At 46.7% G+C, this 21,941-nt stretch overlaps 1 protein-coding gene and 1 pseudogene across 1 annotated transcript; one reads left to right on the top strand and one right to left on the bottom strand.

Moving 5' to 3' along the window:
* The first annotated feature begins 1,581 nt into the window (after positions 1-1,581).
* On the top strand, positions 1,582-21,581 carry AMPD1 (adenosine monophosphate deaminase 1). Its single transcript, XM_028502890.2, has 16 exons — positions 1,582-1,694; positions 3,218-3,229; positions 6,531-6,711; positions 7,867-8,032; positions 10,382-10,547; positions 13,063-13,282; positions 13,998-14,127; positions 15,087-15,281; positions 15,550-15,681; positions 16,351-16,514; positions 17,861-17,987; positions 18,146-18,309; positions 19,217-19,337; positions 20,478-20,651; positions 20,808-20,918; positions 21,393-21,581. The coding sequence occupies exons 1-16, from the start codon at positions 1,673-1,675 to the stop codon at positions 21,549-21,551; spliced, it is 2,244 nt and encodes a 747-aa protein (XP_028358691.1). The 5' UTR covers positions 1,582-1,672; the 3' UTR covers positions 21,552-21,581.
* On the bottom strand, positions 21,158-21,273 carry LOC114489281 (annotated as a pseudogene).
* Positions 21,582-21,941: the final 360 nt, after the last annotated feature.

The raw sequence follows: 21,941 nt of genomic DNA, 5'->3' as shown, positions 1-21,941 counted from the left end.
TTATATCCCACATGTGAGTGAAATCATATGATTTTTGTCCTATTCTGTCTGAATCCACTTAGCATAATACTTTCAAGATCCATCCATGTTGCTGCAAATGACAGTAATTCATCTTCTTTAACAAGTCCTCTGTCCATGGACGCTTCAGTTGTTTCCATGGCTTGGCCATTGTCAACAATGCTGCAATGAGCACAGGGGTGCATGTGCCTTTACACACAAGTGTCTTCATGTTTGGGGGGCACACACCCAGCAGAGGCATTGCTGGACCACATGGTAACTCCAGTCTTGATTTTCTGAGGGGCCTCCGCCCTGCTGGGGAAACAGCCATTGAGAAGACAACGAGGTCGTCTGCCATGAACGGAAAGGGGAGGTTTGAGGGAGACATAAATACAAGAATCACTGAAGGAGGAGCGGGTTTGGGGAGGAAGATGTTCGGTTTGGAAGCATCCGTCTGTGGATGCCACTGGGAAGTCCAGGTGGAACGTCACGGAAGGGGCTGGAAAGGAACGCTGTGTCTTGGCTCTGTGACATTTTGGGTTCCTGCATTGTCGATTGAAAGGGGACAACGGATGCAGGCCAAGCTGCGAAAGAGTCAGTTTGTGCCAACAAAAAAGGCTGGTTCCAATGTTTAATAGTAAGTGGTTAATAAAACAAATAAAAGAAAAATTTATTTTGTGCCCATGATTGTTCCAAATCTGAAGTTCTAACCTGTTGCTTCCATCTTGAACATAAGCTGTTATGATTCATAAATGCTGCTGTGTCTTTCTTTACCTAACAGTAATTATCACGCATGTAGCCATAAGTAAGACTGTGTGTTATTGTGGGAAATCACGCTATTTTGATTCAGAGACCCTTGGCTTTGCCACTGATGTGCAGATGACTTTGGGCAAAGCACTTGCCTTCTCAGAGCCCCAGCTTTCTTATCTGGGAAGCAGGAATAAGGCACAAGGTTGTAATTAGGATCAAATAAATAATTTTTGCAAAGTGGTGTATAAACTACAAAATGTGATACAAAAGAAAGGGATTATTCCTCTTATAACAATATATAGAGTAGGGGTAGTTGAGCGCTGTAGATGTCACTTGAGCTTCAATAAGGTTTCAAGTAAATTACTATTTAACTTATCAAATAAATTCCTCAGAGTAAACTTCTGCTAAGACGGGGATATTTCTAATGAGAAGGTGTGTGTGTGTGTGTATGTGTCCAGAGCTTGATGACTATAGCAGCGTGCTCACCAACCACAGAAAGCTGTTCTCATCACTGAAACCCTGAGCACCTCGACTGTCCAGGAGCCTGGAAGATACGACTGTATTTCACTAGGCTGCAAGGTAATCCTCAGCGGTCAACTTGCACAAGACAACTACACTTGCAGAGAATTCAGTCCGTAGGAAGACTTAGAGAGGACAGAAATGCAGACCTGGGCTACCGCCGTATCTTTCCTGAAGTCCCAGAGGAAAGATTTAAAGCTTCACATGTTTTTCGCTGGCTATTGCCTAAACCTATAAATAGGTCTAAAGCTCATCTGTCTCCTTTTAGCAGAGAAGGGTCAGATTACAGGGGCGAAGCGAAAAAAGTAAAATAAAAGACAGGCTCTTTGATATTGCTAGCCAGTCCCCCCCTCTGCTCTCTCTTCCTTCCCACTGTGCTATCCTAGAAGCAAGGACCCCAGCAACAATGCCTCTGTTGAAACTTACAGGTAGGTGTGCAGACGTGTCTGGAGAGCACAGTGCTTTTCCCAGGCAGCCATGCCTTTAACTGTCACATCTGCTCTGGCGGTCCTTTATTTAGGATCTGTAGCAGCCTGAGGAATACATTTCAGGAAGAGGCAAGACACAGTTTTCAAGTTTTGGGTTTTGTTTTGTGTTGTTTTGTTTTGGGAGGGAGGTAGTTTTCTAAAACTGTCAGGTGGTAGCAACTTTGATGGTCCCAGTAGAAAACTAAGATATTTAGTATCTATCCTGCTAAGACAACCCAAAACCTGTGCTGCCATACTTCTGAGAAGGGTCTATACAATGTCTCTAGCTACAGTATCAGCTGAAAATCAAGAGCATAAGGGAAATATTAACCCAAGCAGTGTATTCTGTTGGTTCACAATCCGGGTCTGTACACGGAGTAAGTCTTTTTCATTGTAAAGGTAACACATGTTTCACATGAAATAAAAGGAGAGATTGCACCAAAAGATAAAAGTAATAAACACTCATTCAGAGAAACTGGGAAATGTAGGAAAGTAGTAACAAAACAAACAAACAAACAAAAAACAACCACAGTTCCATCATCCAAAGATACCACTTTTAACAAGTTAGTGTTTTTAAATAATTTTTACTCACTGATTTTAGAGAGAAAGAGGGGAGAGAGAGAAAGTGAAGAAAGACAGAGGGGGGCGGGGAGAGAGAGACATGTCGATTTGCTGTTCCACTTATTGATGCATTCATGGGTTGATTCTTGTGTGTGCCTGACAGGATATTGAACCAGCAATCCTGGCATATAGGGACAATGCTCTTAACCCACTGAGCTACCCAGCTATGGGCATTGGTGTTTTTCTTTTCAATCTATGTCCTTTGCAAACATAAAGATTTTTTTAAAACACAATTGTGATTATATTACATGTCACTTTATATCCTGCCTGTTTTCTTTTTTGCTTAACATTATAACTTAATCATTTACCATGGTCCTCCAAAGCCTTTCTAAACGCCATTTGAAATGGCTGTATAATATTCTAAGCTTCTTACCTAGTCCCCTAGGTTCTTTATAGTTTTTTTGTAAGTATAAATATACTCTGAGAATGATATTTGCACCTAAAGTTTTTCCCATGTTTAAGGGTTATTTTAGTAGGATAGATTCTCAGAAATGGTTGGTAGGTGTTGCTCAATTATTTACCAAATGAGCTGTTCTGGTTCACCTGCTACCAGCATCTCATAACGGTTTCCATTCCTCTTGACCAGGTGTTTGGGTTTTTTTAAATCAGATTTCTAGAGTACCACTTTATGATTACAAATTCAGAGACATGTTAGAAAGGGAAAGATGGATAAGGGCTATATTCCCAGGGTCTTCTAAAGGCAGCAAAGTGTGGGTCGATGGACGAATGAGCTGTAATAACACATTCCACTGCCCCCTTTTGTTCCACTCTACATACTTGTATTCCAAAGCACTGATTAATAGCCACTATGATTTCTGAAAGTTGTTCATATATTTTATCTTGTTTTATTTCACTTGATACAGCTGAAGAAAAACGTGAGTATTTTGGACTCTTTTTCCTGCCACTTGCCAAAGTATCAATTTTTAAAAGATACTATCTTGAATTCAGAAACATGGGTGTTTTTCAGCAGTGTTTAGTGAATGATACCACGGGAAGCCAACGAAACTTAATAATGACCATAGACACACCCCACAGCCTAGCAAATGAGCTCATGGATTTTTTTTAGTCTAAAAAAAAAATCCATATTTTTAAAAAAGAATATCATTGGACATGTATTTCATAATTTGAAATAAAACAATATTCTTCAGACATAGATTAGCCAGGGGAATCTATGGAGTCTCGCTTTTGTGAGCCCTCAACTCCAATGCAAAAAACTAATGTGGTAACTTTTTGTGATCAGATAGAATAAAAACCAGTTTCAGATAAAACCATAACTTTAAATGTAGGTTCCCCTGCAGCTCAAATTAGACCTGTCTGTCCTTCGGCTGACGGCTCGCAGGCCTGCCTGGGAGTCCGTCCCTGAGACGTGGTGTGGGAGGGGAACGCCCACAACCCGTCTTTCCCGCCCCCGAACACAGCACTGCTGAGAAATGAGCATGCCTTTCTGGATCTGCCGGGTGGAGAGCAAGCATGGTATTCCTCTTCTCCAGTCTGCACCCCCTGTGTTAATGATAATAACCACCAACTTCTGGCTAGGAAGGCGTCATTTTCAAAGTATTTTTCAGTTCGTCTTTTTTTATTATTATTACAGTCTACATTCTATATTATTCTGTTCTGGTTTAATCCTTGTAACAATTCTCTGAAGTTGACATTATTATTATTACTAACACTCGCCTTTTATGGTGATGAACACCGAGGCTCCCAGACATCGCGTGGTTTGCCCAAGACCACCCTGCCATCAGAGAGTTTTTCTCACCCCTCACCCCGTGTTCTCTCCCCCTCCCCCTCTACTTCTTGCTTCTGTGTTCTTGTCTGCTCTCCATCTAAAAGTGGATGTCCTGACCTCGAGACAGTCCCCCTGGGGTGCTCCGTCCTCAGGCCTGGCCTGCCCAGGAAAGAGCTCAGCGATTAGCTACACAAGCCACGGGTGCCAGCTGTCCTTCAGTCCGTGCATTCAGGTTGTCACCAAATCTTATCGACTCATCTTTTGAAATACCAGTTCCCCTCCTTCCTTTCCATAATCGCCACCGCTCCCTGAAGTATTTTTAAAGGCAGAGCTCTTGAATTACGAGTCAAATTTCAGCTGCGGTTACATGAAGTCAGAGCAACTGGTTGATTCAGTGGAAGGCAATATACCAACCATATAATTTCTGGTCGTCACATAAATGACTTCTCGAGAGTAGAGTTTCTGCTTCTCAACTGTTTCTGCTTTCGGAAGACACCACCTTGGTAAAAACAACAACGTTTAAAAACATGAAACAAATGGATGTGTGCAGCCCCAGATTAAAAAAAAAAATAAATGCTTGTTCTGGAAGAGCCAGGTCTCAAACAAGCAGGATTTCAAGCCTGAGCATCCGTTTCACGCGGTCCTTCTTGAGGCCGCCAGCAGCATTGCACCGACCCGGAGCTGCATCCTCATCCTCACCCTCATCTTCATCCTCATCTTCATCATCACCCTCTTAACCAACTGGCCTACTACCATTTGCCCTTCGTGATGCATGGAGCCTCTTCTAACCTCTGCCTGCCATTCACCCTGGAGGTGCATGTGCTTGCTCGTGATGCTCAGGGAGGAATGGCGGCTTCTAGGGGTCAGCTGGCGGTGGGGTGGGGAGGCCTGCTCAGGCCACCAGACATCCCTACTTAGGATGCATTTGTTCCTTCATGGGTCACGGTGCTCGCCGCAGAACTACTCAGAGCACCTGGGGGGTGGGAAGGGCCTGAGTTTAATGGAGCAACAGAGGCGTGAAGTTCAGCCGATGCAGTGGGCTCCTCTGTTGCTCGGCTGAGATGAGACAAGCCAGGATCTGAAGCCTGGCTGACTGACCATTCGTGCTGGCGAAGTTACGAGTCAATGACTGTCATTTCCGACGTGTGCTTCGGCCCATACTAAGTCACACCATTCATCATTTCCTTAATAGCCCAAAGCTAACCCAAAGTACCGATGATCTGTCTGACCGAGGCTCCCAAGTTCCATCACACAGTTCCCTTCGGTGCCTCATTCCCCTCCAAGCCCTTCCACGCACATCGCCTCTCTTCGTGTCACGGCCGCCTCGTGGGGGAGGTTCGGTGGGCGTTTGTGCTCTCACTGCACGGATAAGGAAACTGAAACAGAGCAAGGTGAGGGGCTGGTGAGTGCAGAACAGACACCCGGACCCATTACACTTAAGTTAGGATTGACAACGCGGTGTTTTGGAGACCTGTACGGACGTGGATGGGGCAGGAGTGGCGGGATCTTTCTCTTTGCACGCACTTTGCTTTGTCGTCTTGCAGAGAATGGTTCTGTCTTCGACTGTTGCTCCAAATAGCTGTTTGCCATTGTTATTATTTGCTACCTGCATTTTGCTGGGAAAAACGAGAGACTTTTAGAAGCATTAGAGAGAATGACTCTTCAGATGGGAACAACGGGGTACCTGGAAGGTACAGGGGAACATTTGGTGGACATGGCCACCCTCTCTTGCGGCCCGAGAGTCTTGGGGTTGTTCCTGGCCGAGCTAAAGGTCGCCCTCCCACCCGTTTTAAGAATGGAAAAATAAAAGCAGGTGAAGTCAAAGTAGCTTTCCAAGGCCCACTCTTTATGAAAGCCACGCGTCCATGGAAACGGGGCTCCCCACACGAGGTAGTGCATTTCCGTGGCCCCTTCCCCCCCACCCCGCACCAGTTATCCCCAAGTTGTCAGGATTTGGGAAAAAAATAAGGTGGTGACGTGTGAGAGAAACAGAACACCTAACCTATGAGGAAGAAAGGCCCTAAAGAACAGTTGTTGTTGTTTTTCCGTAAGTACTTAGAGCACTGGTTTTCTTCAGGAGGAAAAACTCCAAGGACCAACAGCCCTATGTACATCTCAGAAACACCAAATATGTATATATGCCGCATGGTTACTACGGCATCAAACTTAGCCCGGCCAGAAAAGGAGGTCTTACATTAAGTGCTAGTCCTGCAAGAACCCAAACCCGTCCTTAGGACCTTCCCGAAATGCGTTCTGAGAATCCGGCCTGTGTTTCTGAGAGTGGGTCTCCGGGCTGCCCACACAAAGCCGCTACAGAGAGAGCTGAGTGGGCTCCACGAGTTTCTGGGACACTGGGCAGGGGGCAGGGGCGCTGGGCCTTGCCCCGGGCGCAGACCCTGGACGGCTCCCGGGAAGGGGCTTCCCTTCTCACGTGTGAACGCCTCTTTTAGAAATCGATGAAGCAATGCGTAGCTTTGCGGAAAAAGTGTTTGCCTCCGAAGTCAAAGACGAGGGGGGCCGTCAAGAGCTCTCCCCCTTTGATGTGGATGAGATCTGCCCGATTTCCCACCTGGAGATGCAGGCGCACATATTTCACCTGGAGTCTCTGTCCGCCGCCACCTCAGGCAAGAGGTCAGTGCTGCGGGGGCGCTCAGCGCCGGGGCACGAGGAGGGGCGCAAGTCAGGGCGGGTGGGCCGCCGTGTCTGCATGATGCTTCGGCCGGGAGGAAGAACTCCCCTCCAAAATTAAAAACTCTCGCCCCGCCCACGCTATGTACACCAGGGCAAGGGAACGGGACTGAAAAGAAGGAAAATAGTGGCCCTCCTTCTGCCGCTCACAACTCCCTTATTCCAAACCCAAGCGGCCGATGGTTGCCACACACACACTCACCTGGCGCCTGATGGGTAAGGAGCTGGGACTACGCAGCCTCCTCTTCTGGCTTCAGCCCGCCTGCTGCACTGCTGCCTGATGTGAATCCTGCCCTCGGGCCAGCTGGGCCTCCTCCTGAGTCCCCCACGTTTCTGCCCTCGGGCCCATCTTCCCTTATTGGAAGGACTCTGCTACTCGGTGTCTGCCAGGATTTAGTCCTCAACCCATATCAGCCACTTACCTGGAACCCCTCCTCACAGCCCTCCCCCAACCCTCCCATCCCAGCTTGAGGGGGAAAAGGTCATTCTGCTGTCTTTCCCTGGCTTTTATGTCTTTGAGGAAAAAACAACCACCCACCTTCTTTGGCATCCCCCATAGGACCCAACATCGGGCTTGGGTCGAAGTACAAACTCATTAAACACTTGTTGCTTTGAAGAAGTCATATTGATTAAGCAACTTGTAAGTGCCAGGTATTGTGCTAGGCATTTTATGCACGCGACAGCTTACAGAAATCCCGTGAGGCAGGCACTGTTACATCATATTTTGCAAACGGGAAGACAGAGGCTCACAGAACTTAAGAAATATTGCACAAAATGACACAGGTAGAGACTGTCTAGCCTGGGCTTACTGCAGTCCCCAGAATGCCTGTTCTGCTGGGAGTGGACACCGGCGAAGAACGTCATGCTGGGAGGCTTCTAGTACCTTCCCTGAGGCCCACGAGTCCAGGGAGAAGGGAACATTGTCCTGTGATAGTGCTTCCCAAATGGAAGACCCTATTTCTAACACCCAGCCCACGCTTTGTCACTTTTTGTCCTCAGAATGAAATTGTATAGTGAAACATCAATTCAGCACAATGAAACTTCCAAGGATGACAAAGATCAATCCTTTCAGTTATTTATTTTTTATTTCAAACCTAGAAAAAAGCGTTTCTTCGGACGGAAGACTGTTAATCTGTCCCTTCCAGAGAGTGCAACGTCCTCCACCAAAATGTCCCACATCGACGAATGCATCGCTTCCTCTCCGACCTACGAGACCGTGCCCGACTTCCAGAGAGTGCAGATCACCGGGGACTACGCCTCGGGGGTGAGTCGCTCCTCTCCCCTGGGGTGCGGCTGCTGGGATGGCAGGCAGGCGGACTGTGTCAGCCAAGTGTCTTCCTCCCTCTCCTGTTGAAGGAGGTGTTAGCTCACCCGCCCTTCGTCTCCCGTTACCGCATTTCAACACCAGTACACCATGACATATTTCCATCTTGCTTTCATCATCCCACGTCATTTCTCTTTCTCTATCTCACTTCCCGTGCATGCAGTGTGTGTGTGTTACAGAATACAGGGGACAGATTTGGGCAAAAGAACCGAAGAGAGCAGCTGCTTTTTCACGGAGCAGGAAAGGGAGCCTGCAGGGGGCTCCTGGGCAAAGATGGGCCCAGGGCAGAACTCGAACAGAGAGAAGGGCAGCAGGCAGCATCCACCGGTCCAAGGAAACAACAGATCGGGAGAAAGAAGGGGGAGAGAAAAGAAGAGAGGAGAGGCCATAAAAAAAAAAGAAGAGATGAGAAAGAGCTGGGAAAATTCTGACGAGCTTATTGCGTTGTAACCAACTGTCCTCTCCAGTTTCACTGCAGATGCTTACGTAATAGAGTGTTGCTCGGGGCAGACTCTGGGATGCCACAGGGAGAGTGAACTCCTGTCACAAACAACGTGACCTGCCTGCCCTGCCCAGAACAGTTGGTCAGTTAATAAATCTCCGCCGGCTGGACTTGCAGAATCAGCATCGCATTGGAGAAACTGCTGTGTAGTCATCAGTCTGTGCTCCAAATATAGTTTTCATAACCAGCCCTGACCCCTTTCGAATGTACCTGACCCACTTAGAGTTAGTCCTGAGATACTTAAAAGCGACAGGGCAGAGTTGAGGTGCAATGCACACTGTTGCTCAGTCATTTTCTGTACGACAACATGGGCCCTCTGCCAATGGCAGGGCGTTTAGATGCTAAATGACCGAAATAAAGTGTTTTGTGGTGACGTGGAAAATGAAATTTGGAGAACTGTAGAGTTCAAACAAACATGAAAATGAGGAGACAAATTGATACCTAAGTGCTTGGGAGGAATGAGACCAGGAATAAGAAGGAAGGACATGGGAGGAAGGACAAGGTGCACAGAGCTCAGGGACAGGCTGCTCCTCCTCCGGAAGCGGAGGGCACCTGAAACCTCGGCCTGGAGTCTTTGGAGAACCCCGTGCATCGCTCCAGCTGCTGCACGGATGTGGCCGAGCTGCTGAGCGACACCCCACCTGGGCGTGCTCTGCAGCCACGTCAGCCTTCACCCTGTGCATGGAACAGAGAGGGGAAGAGGAATCAGGGCTAAGGTCTCGAGGCCCCCGGTCCCCGATAACGACTGATTCAGTTCAGTCACTCCTCACAGAGCACCTACTGTGTGCTAGGTGTCGTGGGCTAGGTGCTGAGGACACGAAGGGAGGTGAGATCTAGCTCTTGTCCTTTAGGAGCTGATAGGCTGATCACCCATTAGGTGGCAAAACAAGCACACCGGTGAAAGCAGGCTCTCTGACCTAGCACCCGTGCCGGGCTCTCTTGGCCAAGGTCAGCAGGTCTTTAAAAAGAGTTCAACAGATCAGAATCAATATCTGGACCCCAGATCATTGGGAACCAGCTTACGTTGGTCCCAGGAAGTGTCTGGGCTCTGACGATGTGCACACAATGGCTTCAAGTCATAACTGCTCGGGCACGTCGGGCTGAGCCAGGAGCCGGGGTGGGGTGGGGGACAAAGACCAGTCTAGGAAATTTCCAGCAGTCCCAGACTTACTCTAGAATCACTCTACTTTTAGCCACAGATAAAGTTCTCTTTAAAATCACCCAAAAGAATGATTTCTCACAGGATGACGTTCTGATCCATTTAAAGCTACAGAAGGCCCTGCGTGCATGTTAGGATTTGAGGGATGCGTGACACCCTGTTCATCCCAGAACACTCCCTCCCTGACCACTGAGTGGTTTGAATTCTCAAGTGAGAGTTATATTGTCTTCCAGTTGTGATATTGTTTTCACGTGCCCATCTTTAAAATGTTCATATGTTACCAGGAAGGAAGGAAGGGAGGGAAGATTTTTCATGTTGATGGGTTCTTTTCATCATATTTGCCAGATAACCACTGCTCTCTAGCAAAAACCAAAAGCATTCACAGGACAGTAGGGCAAGATGTGTCCGACAGGTAAGTTTTGGTAGAAGTGGAAGAGTGAGAAAATCTTCAGGACCTGCTCCGGGTGGGAGACCCGGGGCCCAAGTCAGTCAGGGAGCAGCCCCGTGGGCAGGTGGGGCTCGGCATGAGCTACGGCACCCAGGGCAGCAGGCAGGTGCCAACGATGAGCTTTGTCCCGTCTCCCGTGTTCACAGGAGCGATTCTGATAGCCTGAAATGTTCTTGGCAGGTCACAGTTGAAGATTTTGAAATGGTTTGTAGGGGTCTGTACCGGGCACTGAGTATACGGGAGAAGTACATGCAGAAGTCCTTTCAGAGGTTCCCCAAAACCCCTTCCAAGTACCTGCGGAACATCGAGGGTGAGCCTTGGGTAGCCAATGAGAACTTCTACCCAGGTAAGTAATTTTCTTCTATAATGTATGGAATACATTGTTAGGTTTAACTGCCAACTATAAAACATGCCCCTGGATGATAAATAATCCAGGCTAAAAATATCACAGCCACCTTTGGCCACATTCTGTCCCCTGCCCACGTGTCCGTCCAGTTCCTTCGGTCTGTCCAATCGCTCTTGAAAACCTCCTTCTCTTCACCATCCCCCAGACCTGATTAAAGCCTCCTGTCTCCTTGTCCACGTTGTCGCAGTGGTGTTCCAACCTCCCGCTAAATTCTCATCTCACCCGCCTTTGGCTCCTCCTCACTTTGGAGCCAGTTATGAAAGCACAGATTGGAGCTCATCCTTGTCAAACAAGAGCCTCGAACTGCTCCCCACCACCTACAAAGCTGGGCTCCATTTTTAGCGTAGTGTTGAAGGCCACCACCATCCGGCCTCCCAACTCCGTTTTGTTTACACATTTCTTTTTGGACTTTAGCTCTCCACTTATTTATAAACTCACCCCCTCCATTCCACCTTTGAACTTTGTTCTGGTCCAAGTGTCTCCTGCAGCTGCACTGTGGCCATGCTGTTCCCTGTGCCTGTACTGCTCGCTTTCCCGCCGTGTCCCCAGACACCCACATCCAACCTCATGCTTCCACATGCGGCCCAAATGCTCTCATTCCCTGCCTGCCTCCAGCCTCTGGACGAAAGTGAGCGCCGTGCTTGACTTCCCGCGGCACTTCACTGACACACCTCACGTTTTACTTTCTGCTTTGTATAAAGCCAAGCATGTATTTTAAACACTCCAATTTTAATAATTTCACAGATTTCTGCTGTATAACTATATCACAATTTATTCAACCAATTCCCATTTTTAGGCATTTAGAATTCTGACTTTTAAAACTTATTTCCAACAAGGCTGCAATAAACATCTTTATACCTTTAGGATTATACTTCTAGAATTGAAATTTCAGAGACTAATACTAAAGGTTTTTGAACTTTCAAATTTTTATATTGTTAAAGATTTCCAGTCCTACAACTTCCTCTCTGTAATTCCTTTTAATATTAAATTATATTAACCAGGTGTCCAGATGGGTGACTCACAAAATTAGTCTATCTTCTAAAATAATGACATCTAGGATATTTGACTTGACTTTCTTTCTCCTAGATTATACTTTATCTCTCTAGTATCTTTAAGTTGAGGAAAATTGATATTTGATGTAGCAATATACTGTTCCACTTCCCTTGTGCTCTTTGCCACCCACTTTTGAATAGAAAAAGGCGCGAACGTGTTCTTTCTCTGTTTTCCCTCCCTCTGGTGTCTCGGTCCCACTTGGAAACAAGAGACTTGCTGCTGCGTTGGGTGAGCGCTTGCTGAAAGTACATGGCGGAGCGCCTTCAGGGCTGTGCCACTGCGGACTCTGCACTCCGTGTCTGACTCTCTTAGGTCAAAACTGTAGCAGTGGACAGGAGAGGTCATTTATCGCTGTGATCCCTTCTCAATTCTTTTAGTTTTAAAAGATGGGAAATATAGCCCTGACTGGTGTGGCTCAGCTGGTTGGGCATCCTCCTGCAACTCGAAAGGTCGCCAGTTCGATTCCCTGTCAGGACACATGCCTGGGTTGCAGGCCAGGTCTTTGGTGGGCGGGTGTGCGAGAGGCAACTGATCAATGTCTCTCTCCCTTTCTTTCTCCCTCCCTTCCCCTCTCTCTAAAAATAAATAAATAGAGTCTCTAAAGAATGATGGGAAATACAATTACAGTAAAAATTGTAATTATTATTTTCCTGTTTTTTTATTTAAAAAAAATCTAAACTCCTCTGATGATTCCGTTGATTAAAAAATAAGCACTCTAAATTTAGACTAATAGAGAAGGTTGATTTACATAAGGAAATGATCCAAACTCTCCTTTTTAATTGTAGTTTTACTTTTATTTCTATGCAACTACCTCATAAGCTAATAAAATGCTCTAAATAGGAAGGCTTTGATAACTAATTTTAGTAAATCATTAAAATTATTGGTAAGTGATATATCGATAATGTAAACGGTATTTCTGAAGAACTTGAAAATTATCATCCCACTAGATGAAGTGTCATAGTTGTTTCATACCACTGATTTTTTTTTTTAAGAGAGACTTTTTAAAAAAAATATTTTATTTATTTATTTTTAGAGAAGGAAGTGAAAGAGAGAGAGAGAGAGAGAGAGAGAGACACATCAATGTGCGGTTGCTGGGGGTTATGGCCTGCAACCCAGGAATGTACCCTGGCTGGGAATCGAACCTGGGACACTTTGGTTCCCAGCCCGAGCTCAATCCACTGAGCTACGCCAGCCAGGGGCTCATACCACTGATTTAGTCACCTTTGAGCAACAGTGTGAAAGCGAAACTTCGGTGCAGCTCTGGATAACGAACGACAAGACACCCTGTGTGCACAGATAGGACTGCCAGCGGATGAGATGTCCAGTATTTCATATTTTGCTTATTTTTATGCGGTCGTTCATCCTGTGTGCTGATATATTACTCTGTGTTTTCCTGAAAAAGTCTTCACTCCTCCCGTGAAGAAGGGAGAAGACCCCTTCCGCACAGACAACCTCCCGGAAAACCTGGGTTATCACCTTGAAATGAAGGACGGCATCGTTTACGTCTACTCTGACGAAGCAGCAGCCAGCAGAGACGAGCCCAAGCCACTGCCCTACCCCCACCTGGAGTCCTTCCTAGACGACATGAACTTCTTACTTGCTCTGATTGCCCAAGGGCCTGTGTGAGTGTCCAGTGAGACCTAACCTGCTACTTCACTACTGATGGTAAAAATGGGTGTTTATAGCCCTGGCTGCATGGCCCAGTTGATTGGAGCATCATCCTATACACTAAAAGGTTGAGGGTTCAATTCCCAGTCAGGGCACGTTACCTAGGTTGCAGGTTCAATCTCTGGATGGGGTGTGTATGGGAGGCGACCGATCGATGTCTCTCTCTTTCTCTCTCTCCCTTCTCTCTCTCAAATCAATGAACCTATCCTTGAGTGAGGGTTAAAAAAATAAGTATTTATTAAGTGCCTATGATGTTTAAATGCTATGTTAAACCCTGCATATATGTGATTTCTTTTACTCCTCCCAATGATTGTAGTCGGCACTTTTATAATTCCAGTTTTATCAGCTGCAACTTTGATGAGTTAAGTAATTTGCCGGAAGGCACACGGCTGACGGAGCCAGGACCCAAGCCTGAAGCTGCCAGCTCCAAAGCCGGGCCCTCACCGTGGGCCACTGAGTCCCCCTGACTTGGAAATGCCTTGCCAAGTCCCCCACTATTATTATGTTGGGTGTCGATGAAAACATAAGCCCTCGGGACCCGAGCAAACCAGAATGTTTGTTCTCATAACTGTTTCCTGTGGCGTGAAGGGTCCTTGTGGTTTTGCAATCCTGACTGCTTCCCTTAAGCGTCTGGGATTCCTCACAGTCCTGTGATTTGGTTTTCCACAGTAAGACCTACACCCACCGGCGCCTGAAGTTCCTGTCCTCCAAGTTCCAGGTCCACGAGATGCTCAACGAGATGGACGAGCTGAAGGAGCTGAAGAACAACCCGCACCGGGACTTTTATAACTGCAGGAAGGTGGGCGTTCCGCTGCTCGCTGACCCAATTAGTGTTTCTTGAGCAGGACAAGGAAGATACTGGGTTTTTTCTGATTAATGTCAGGTTTCTGCAGATTCAGTGGGATTTGGTGAAAGCAGGCAGATTATGTCTAAACAGTTGGAAGCCTTTGTATGGGTTTCCACAAAGAAAAATTTACCACAATCTTACCCATAAAAAATTGCAATCCTCAGCAACAAAAGTAACAAAAGCAAATAAAACTTGAAAACCCACTTTTCTGGGATTTGAAAAATCTTCATTCGAGTCCTTTTTCTTCTACTTCCCGACTGTAAGACGCTGGGGGAAGCGATTATATATTTGTGAGTTTCATACCGCTCATTGGGAAATACATCTGCTCGGTCTAACTCACAAAAGGACTGTGGGTATGCAGTGAGCTAATGACTGTGGAAAACTCATCAACTAGAAACACTTTCAAGATGTGTTCTCACCATTTAAGTGGCTGCAAGGAAATAGGAATAAGAAACATATGAGCAGAGATTTGGGACCAAATCCTGCCTCAGCCACCTTTATAACCTTGGACAAATAATCCATCAAAACTCCATCTTATAAAATTGTAATTATAAAAATATCTAACACACACTGGGCCATGGCTTCATCATTTCAATCCTTCCACTCTTTGGGGCTGAAAACTGGGTACCTACTTTACTTCCAGATGTGTCTCGGCAGAGAGGGTGGTCCCCAAGAATCTTGTGTGGATCAAATGTGAACTGGATGTACAGTGACCCAAGAGAAGCAGGCATTATTATTGCGTCCAGCGTAAACTTTCACATCCTTGCAGGGACACGAAAAGGTGCTAGGGGTCATGCCCTGTGGCCCCCCCCCTGCCCCCACCGCAGTGGGACGTGCAGGCACCTTGGCCTCTAACAGGGCAGTGGAGCTGCAGCTGATCGTTGCTGTTCTTTCTCTGAATGTGCACACAGGTGGACACCCACATCCACGCGGCTGCTTGCATGAACCAGAAACACCTGCTGCGCTTCATTAAGAAATCTTACCAAGTGGACGCTGACCGAGTGGTCTACAGCACCAAGGAGAAAAAGCTGACCCTAAAGGAACTTTTTGCTACATTAAAAATGCATCCCTATGACCTGACTGTTGATTCCCTGGATGTCCATGCTGTAGGTTGAAAAGATAATGTCAGTTTCACTCAAACATTCCGAACCCCGAACGCCTTTCTCCTACAGACTCCCCCTTCTCGGAGCCACGTTAGCTTACCTGCTGACTTACCGTGCACCACAGACCATTCTGAGGTTCATTCGTCATCTGTCCCAGATTCCATTCTCGGAGTCCAGCCACCAGGCCCCTGTTCCTCAGGGCCATTCCCTAGCTCTCTGTGTCCCGACAGCTCCGGTAATGACACGCTTGTGTTCCTGTTTCCTGATTCAGGGACGCCAGACCTTCCAGCGGTTTGATAAGTTCAATGACAAGTACAATCCTGTAGGAGCAAGTGAGCTGCGGGACCTCTACCTGAAGACAGACAATTACATCGATGGGGAATATTTTGCCACTATCATCAAGGTGAGAAGGGACCACCGGGTCTATGGTGCCTGGCCTGGTTCTTGAAGAGGAGGAAGAAGAGAAGGTGGAAATGAAGGAGGGAAGAAAGAAAGAAGGAGAAGAGGGAGGGAGGGAGGGAAGGAGAAAGCTTGCTATCCTTGGGGCCAAGCACTACACAATCATAAAAATTCCTTCTGAAATGTCCACTGTCGGGATTTTAAAAGACCTCTCTTCCCAGGATAGAGAAGCTGAAGCTGCAGATTTGGGATTAAGGACCCGGCTGTCTCAGGCTTTGGGAGTTATAGATTCAGGAAGAGCTGGGATTGGAGTCCACCCTCATCTCCAAGATGCCTGGGCGTTAGGAAGCAGGAAGGACAAGTGGAGTTGGGGGATGTGTGTTTGGGGAGGTGGGGGCATATGAAAAGCTGATTTTTTTTTGCAGGTGCCTGGGATATCTCATCACACTTAGTCTGATTTTTTCACTCTCTAGACTTCATCATGTCCTATCAGTCTTTTACCCCCACTTAGGTTCCTTCCTCCCGACTCGGTTCCCTGCGATCTTAACCTTGACAGTTTTCTACCTCTCACATTTCCTCCATTCTTCTTAGTACCCGTCTCCTGTCCGAGACCCCACAGGCCTGATTTACCTGTGGGGATTCCTGGCTTTGGACTCCTCTCTTGGCTTTGCAGGAGGTGGGTATGGACCTCGTGGAGGCCAAGTACCAGCACGCCGAGCCCCGCCTGTCCATCTACGGCCGCAGTCCCGACGAGTGGAGCAAACTCTCCTCCTGGTTCGTCCGCAACCGCATCCACTGCCCCAACATGACGTGGATGATCCAGGTCCCCAGGATCTAGTATGTACCGGCTCCTCGGAAACCCAAAAGCCTCCCCTCCCCTACACGAACAAGGAATGCACAGCTCATCTAGACAGAAACAAGCTTCGTTAAACAGCCCTCAATACTCAGTGCTGCGGCCTGCGGGCCTGGATTTGTTCGCTCTGGGCTCTGCACCCCCGACCACAGACAGAAGTTAGGGAGATCATTTCAGTTCAGTTTTCTAACCAGACGGTTTTTTGTTTTTTAAAGTGCAGGACCTTATGCAGATCACAAACTAACTTATTGAGGATGATTAAAACTTAGCTAGGATCAGAACTATATACATTTTACTATACATTGTCTTTCTCCTGCTCTTCATCTCTGTTCATTCTTCCCCATTGACATCTGTGCTGGGATGTAGCTTCCTTGCATCAGAACCAGAACCGCTTCCACTGTCTGCTGATTGTCTCATCAGCGAGGGCTCAGGGTCTCAGTGGTCAGTGGGTATTTATCAGTGGTGTTACCACCCGCTCATTATTCATGGCCCTCAGAGATGTTCAGTGTCATTGAGTGTTTATCTAACTTAAGTGTTTATATATTTTTTGGCAACCTACCTTCATATTCTGTGTGCCCTGTGACAATGCAAGAATTGTATCCTGTCTCTTTAGCCAAAAAAAGTAACTTTTTGACCGGGATAGTACTTCCCGTCTAGCACTATTAAGGCAGAGAGGCAGTAGGTGTGGTAGTGAGGGGTGTGGACTCTGGGCCCAGACTGGCTGTGCTTGAATCCTGGCCCTACCACTTACTAGCTGTGTGACCTTGAGCAAGTTACATGACCTCTCTGTACCTTGGTTTTATCATCTTTAAAATAGGGTAATAACAGCACTTAACTTACTGAGTTGTTATGAGGATTAAATTAACTAATATTTCCGGCCAGTTAGAAGAGCGGCTGCCACATGCTGAGGGCAACACCAAGAGTTTGTCAGGTTGCCCTGGCGACAGCACATCAGAGTCGTTCTCGGTAGCTGTTCCACGCTCACCCCTGTACGCCACACAGATAAATGACTGAATCTTTTATGTTATCGTCCCTGTACTCCTCATCCTCCCCCTGGGTTTAGCTGTGAAGGTTGGCTTTTCTTACCAGCAAAGGATTTGTAGAAGAGATGGGGGCATGTGGTCCAGCAAGCAGTTGGCACTTCCTATGCCCAGCCCCAGCTGACTCCCTCTTTATGGGCAACCAAGAAGAGTGCCCCGGAGTGGATCTAGGATGATCACATCAGGTCTTTTCCTGAACGTGGTGTTGGGTCCCCCTGTCCTCTCATCCTGGGGCAATCTGTCCTAACAATCCTCCCGTCCTCTTAAAGTGTCCTCATTCTTGCCTCCAGTGACGTGTTTCGAGCTAAGAATTTCCTTCCGCACTTTGGCAAGATGCTGGAGAATATTTTCATGCCTATGTTTGAGGCCACCGTCAACCCCCAGGCTCACCCAGACATCAGCATCTTCCTCAAGCACGTAAGCATGACCCTGCCGGCCTTCATCCGGCTGCCCATGAACCAGCCCACCTGCCCGGCCGTGGTTAATCCTGGCTGCTTCGGGAGCTAAAGGTTTGCCCGAGGGCTGGGCCCCTGCCATGGGACTGAACCCCTCGCACGGCTCGCTTTTCCTGACAGATCACTGGCTTCGACAGTGTGGATGATGAGTCCAAACACAGCGGCCACATGTTTTCCTCCAAGAGCCCCAAGCCCCAGGAGTGGTCGGTGGGAAGTAATCCATCTTACACGTACTACGCCTACTACATGTATGCAAACATCACAGTGCTCAACAGCCTGAGAAAGTGAGTAGGCGAGACCTGGAGCTAGGGGAACCCATCTGACACACCTCTCCCCTCGTGTATGGGCGCCCAGGCGGCCGAGGGCCAGCGCTGCTTTGCTGGGGTACTCCCAGCTGGCCCAAGTCAGACATTTCTTCCCCTGACTTTTTTCTTCAGTTTCTTCAATTATATTTATTTAGGGGCAGGAGTGGACATTTTGGAGCCTTCAGTAAAATTCACAGTTCTTTTTCTTTGGACCTTGACAGTCATTTACAGTAATCTCTGGGCAATTGATCATAGAACCCCATACATTTTCTCCTTCTTGATAGATCTAAGTAAGAATAAATAGAGGAATTTATTATGGGGCTTTTGGAAACCTTTACCCCCTGCAGTGTGAGTAGGGGAAATGATGAAATGCTGATGCTGGTGAATTTCCTGTTGAAACTGAAGATGTTTCCCTTCAGGTAATCAAATCCTGGCTTTCTTCTGTACCTTCACATCCGCTGCTGCCTCTTTTTCAAAATTCTGTGTTCAGGGAGAATTGAGATTAAGATTCGGAATTGCTGTTTTTTCTTTTTTAAAGATTTTATTTATTTATTTTTAGAGAGGGAAGGGAGGGAGAAATAGAGAGAGAGAGAGAAACATCAATGTGTGGTTGCTGGGGGCCATGGCCTGCAACCCAGGCATGTGCCCTGACTGGGAATCGAACCTGAGATACTTTGGTTTAGCAGCCCGAGCTCAATCCACTGAGCTACACCAGCCAGGGTGGAATTGCTGGTTTTGCCAAATCCTTTGAATGCCCACATTAACACCCTTCCAGAGAGTTCATTTTTCTACTGAATTTTCTTGTAGATCACTCTGTGCCCAGAATGGCCGCCAGGCCCTGGTCAGCCGCCTGCCTGCGGTTTCTATAGCAGTTCCATTTCTCTAGGGAGCGAGGCATGAACACGTTCCTGTTCCGACCTCACTGCGGGGAAGCCGGAGCGCTCACCCATCTCCTGACGGCATTCATGACTGCAGACAATATTTCTCACGGCCTGAATTTAAAAAAGGTGCGTCGGAGGCTCTCTTCTCAATAGTCGAGTTTTTAAGCGAACAATTAAAATTGAAACACACTCCTAGATACAGAGGACAGTCTGATGAATGCCAGAAGGGGAGGGGGCCGGGGGACTGGGTGAAAAAGGTGACGGGATTAAGACATACAAATTGGTAGTTATAGAATAGTAAATTTACATACACTGGGCTGTAAAGTACATTGTAGGGACTGCAGTCAATAGTATTATAACAACTATGCATGGTGCCAGGTGGGCGCTGAAAATATTGGGAGAGAACACTTTGTAAGGTGTGTGGATGTTTAACCACTATGCTGTATACATGAAATAATACAAAATAATATTGGCTGTAATTAACAACAAAATTTTTAAATATTTTATTTATTAATTAAAGAGAGGGGAAGGGCAGGGAAAGAGGGAGAGAAACATTAATGTGTGTTTGCTTCTCACATGCCCCCAACGGAGGACCTGGCCCACAATCCAGGCATGTGCCCTGAGTGGGAATCGAACCAGCAACTCTTTGGTTTGCAGGCCTACAGTCAATCCACTGAGTTACACCAGCCAGAGCAGTAACTTTTATTGGAGCTAGTCACCAGTCATTACCAACACTGACATCAGATCAAAGCAGGACAAAAATGGTTTTTGAGATTATTTAGTGCAGCTCATTGTACAGAGGCCCAGGGAAGCAAAGGCACTTACTTGCTCAGGACCACCCGGTGGCGGGTGGCAGAGATGAGTCAACACAGCTCCCTGACTTCCACTTAGAACCCCGACAAAGGATCATTCAGAGGCGGCACAGCTCACCTGAAACCAGTTTTCTGCCAGATTGCTTGTTATAGCATGCTTTAAAATGCCTCTCGTCAGAGTCAGAACTTCCTTGTAGGGAAAAAAATGTTTCTAGGTGAAGCCTTTTGCCAGAGACAGACCATCTAACTCAATCATCTGAAAACTGACGATCCCAAGTCATTTTATTCTAAATAGTATTTACATGTGAACACCGTTCATCTTATTCACCGGGGGGATTTAAAAAACAGGTGTTGGTTTGTTGAAAGCTAAGACTTGAGGTAGACCATGGGGCTTTAACATTTCTTGTTTGTCTTCCTTTTTCAACATCCTTAAATATTTTTTTTTCCTTTTCAGAGCCCCGTGTTACAGTACCTGTATTTCTTAGCCCAGATTCCCATCGCTATGTCGCCATTAAGCAACAACAGCTTATTTCTAGAATACGCTAAAAACCCTTTTCTAGATTTCCTCCAGAAAGGGCTGATGATCTCACTGTCTACAGACGACCCAATGCAATTCCACTTCACCAAGGTACGTGTACGGAGTCATGAGTTGCACGGGCTGCTGTTTCCCACCCAGAATTTAAAAATCAAGTCAAGTTATTTCGTTATTCTTTTTGCGCAAGATGCCATTCTTTTAATGCATTTCTTTTCCTTTCTTTTGTCTCATTTAAATACGTAACCGAAGGAGCCCCTAATGGAAGAATACGCCATCGCTGCACAAGTCTTCAAGCTGAGTACCTGCGACATGTGTGAAGTGGCGAGGAACAGTGTCCTGCAATGTGGGATTTCTCACGAGGTAGACCTGTCTTTGGCTGGCTGGCTGCCTTTCTAAGTTTAGATCCGGTCACCTGACTATTGAAAAATGACTTGGGGATACACGTGGAAAAGAATGATCCTACAAATCACAGGCAGTTGCTGTGGACAGGGGCTAGAAAGAATTATTTCTCTGCCCATGTCATTTGGGCAAGGGAAACAAAATGCACTGTGTCTCAGAAAACCACGCACACTGAGGTCGTGGAGAAATGCTTTTTTTTCCCTTGTCACACCACCGATTGAAGCGAAACAACACGACACGCTGCCACTTCACCCAAAAGCGGTGCTTTCACTTTGCCCTTTTTTGACGGCTCAGTGGGAGAAGCACTTTTAATGGTTTGGTTGTTTCCTTTTGCCGATGGCTAACCAAAGGAAGGAATCTTTGTGGAGGATGTAATTATTGTCTCTATCAGGGTAAAGAGAGACAACAATCATCCTGTTTACTTTTCTCTTACAGGAGAAAGCGAAGTTTCTGGGCAACAACTACCTTGAGGAAGGCCCCGTTGGAAATGATATCCGGAGGACAAATGTGGCCCAAATCCGCATGGCCTATCGCTATGAAACCTGGTGTTATGAACTCAATTTAATCGCTGAAGGCCTTAAATCAGGAGACTAAAATAAATACACCGAATAATAATATGGGTGAGCTTTGCATTGTAGCGTGTGAATAATAGTGGTTACCAGTTACTGAATCCCTACTATAATCCCAGGATTATATTACCGTTCCACTGACATCATTTCATTTAACTCTTTTCACAACTTCAGGAGGTCGGCATTATTATCTCCCCTTGAGGAAGAGGAGTAAACCAAAGTTAGGGAAGTTAATAACCTGCACCAGGGTACACCTAAGTGAGCAGCAGCAGTGGGGACCTAGGTATGTCTGATTCCAGAATCTCCGTGACTTTCAGGCAAAACAGTTATTAAGGCAGGGAAAAAACACAAGCAATGACTTGTTATTGGGAGAACGTAGGCTTTTGGTTTATAGAATGAAACTTGCTTAAGGCGC

Source organism: Phyllostomus discolor, chromosome 14 (genome assembly GCF_004126475.2).
Source record: "Phyllostomus discolor isolate MPI-MPIP mPhyDis1 chromosome 14, mPhyDis1.pri.v3, whole genome shotgun sequence".
Classification (NCBI taxonomy): domain Eukaryota; kingdom Metazoa; phylum Chordata; class Mammalia; order Chiroptera; family Phyllostomidae; genus Phyllostomus; species Phyllostomus discolor.
This window is presented reverse-complemented; position numbering and strand designations above follow the sequence as displayed.

Excerpts from the sequence above, each read along its gene's own strand:
- AMPD1 (XM_028502890.2), top strand. The coding sequence starts at position 1,673 with ATGCCTCTGTTGAAACTTACAG. Across the intron at positions 20,652-20,807 it reads TGCAATTCCACTTCACCAAG|GAGCCCCTAATGGAAGAATA; the intron begins GTACGTGTACGG and ends ACGTAACCGAAG. Across the intron at positions 20,919-21,392 it reads AATGTGGGATTTCTCACGAG|GAGAAAGCGAAGTTTCTGGG; the intron begins GTAGACCTGTCT and ends TTTCTCTTACAG.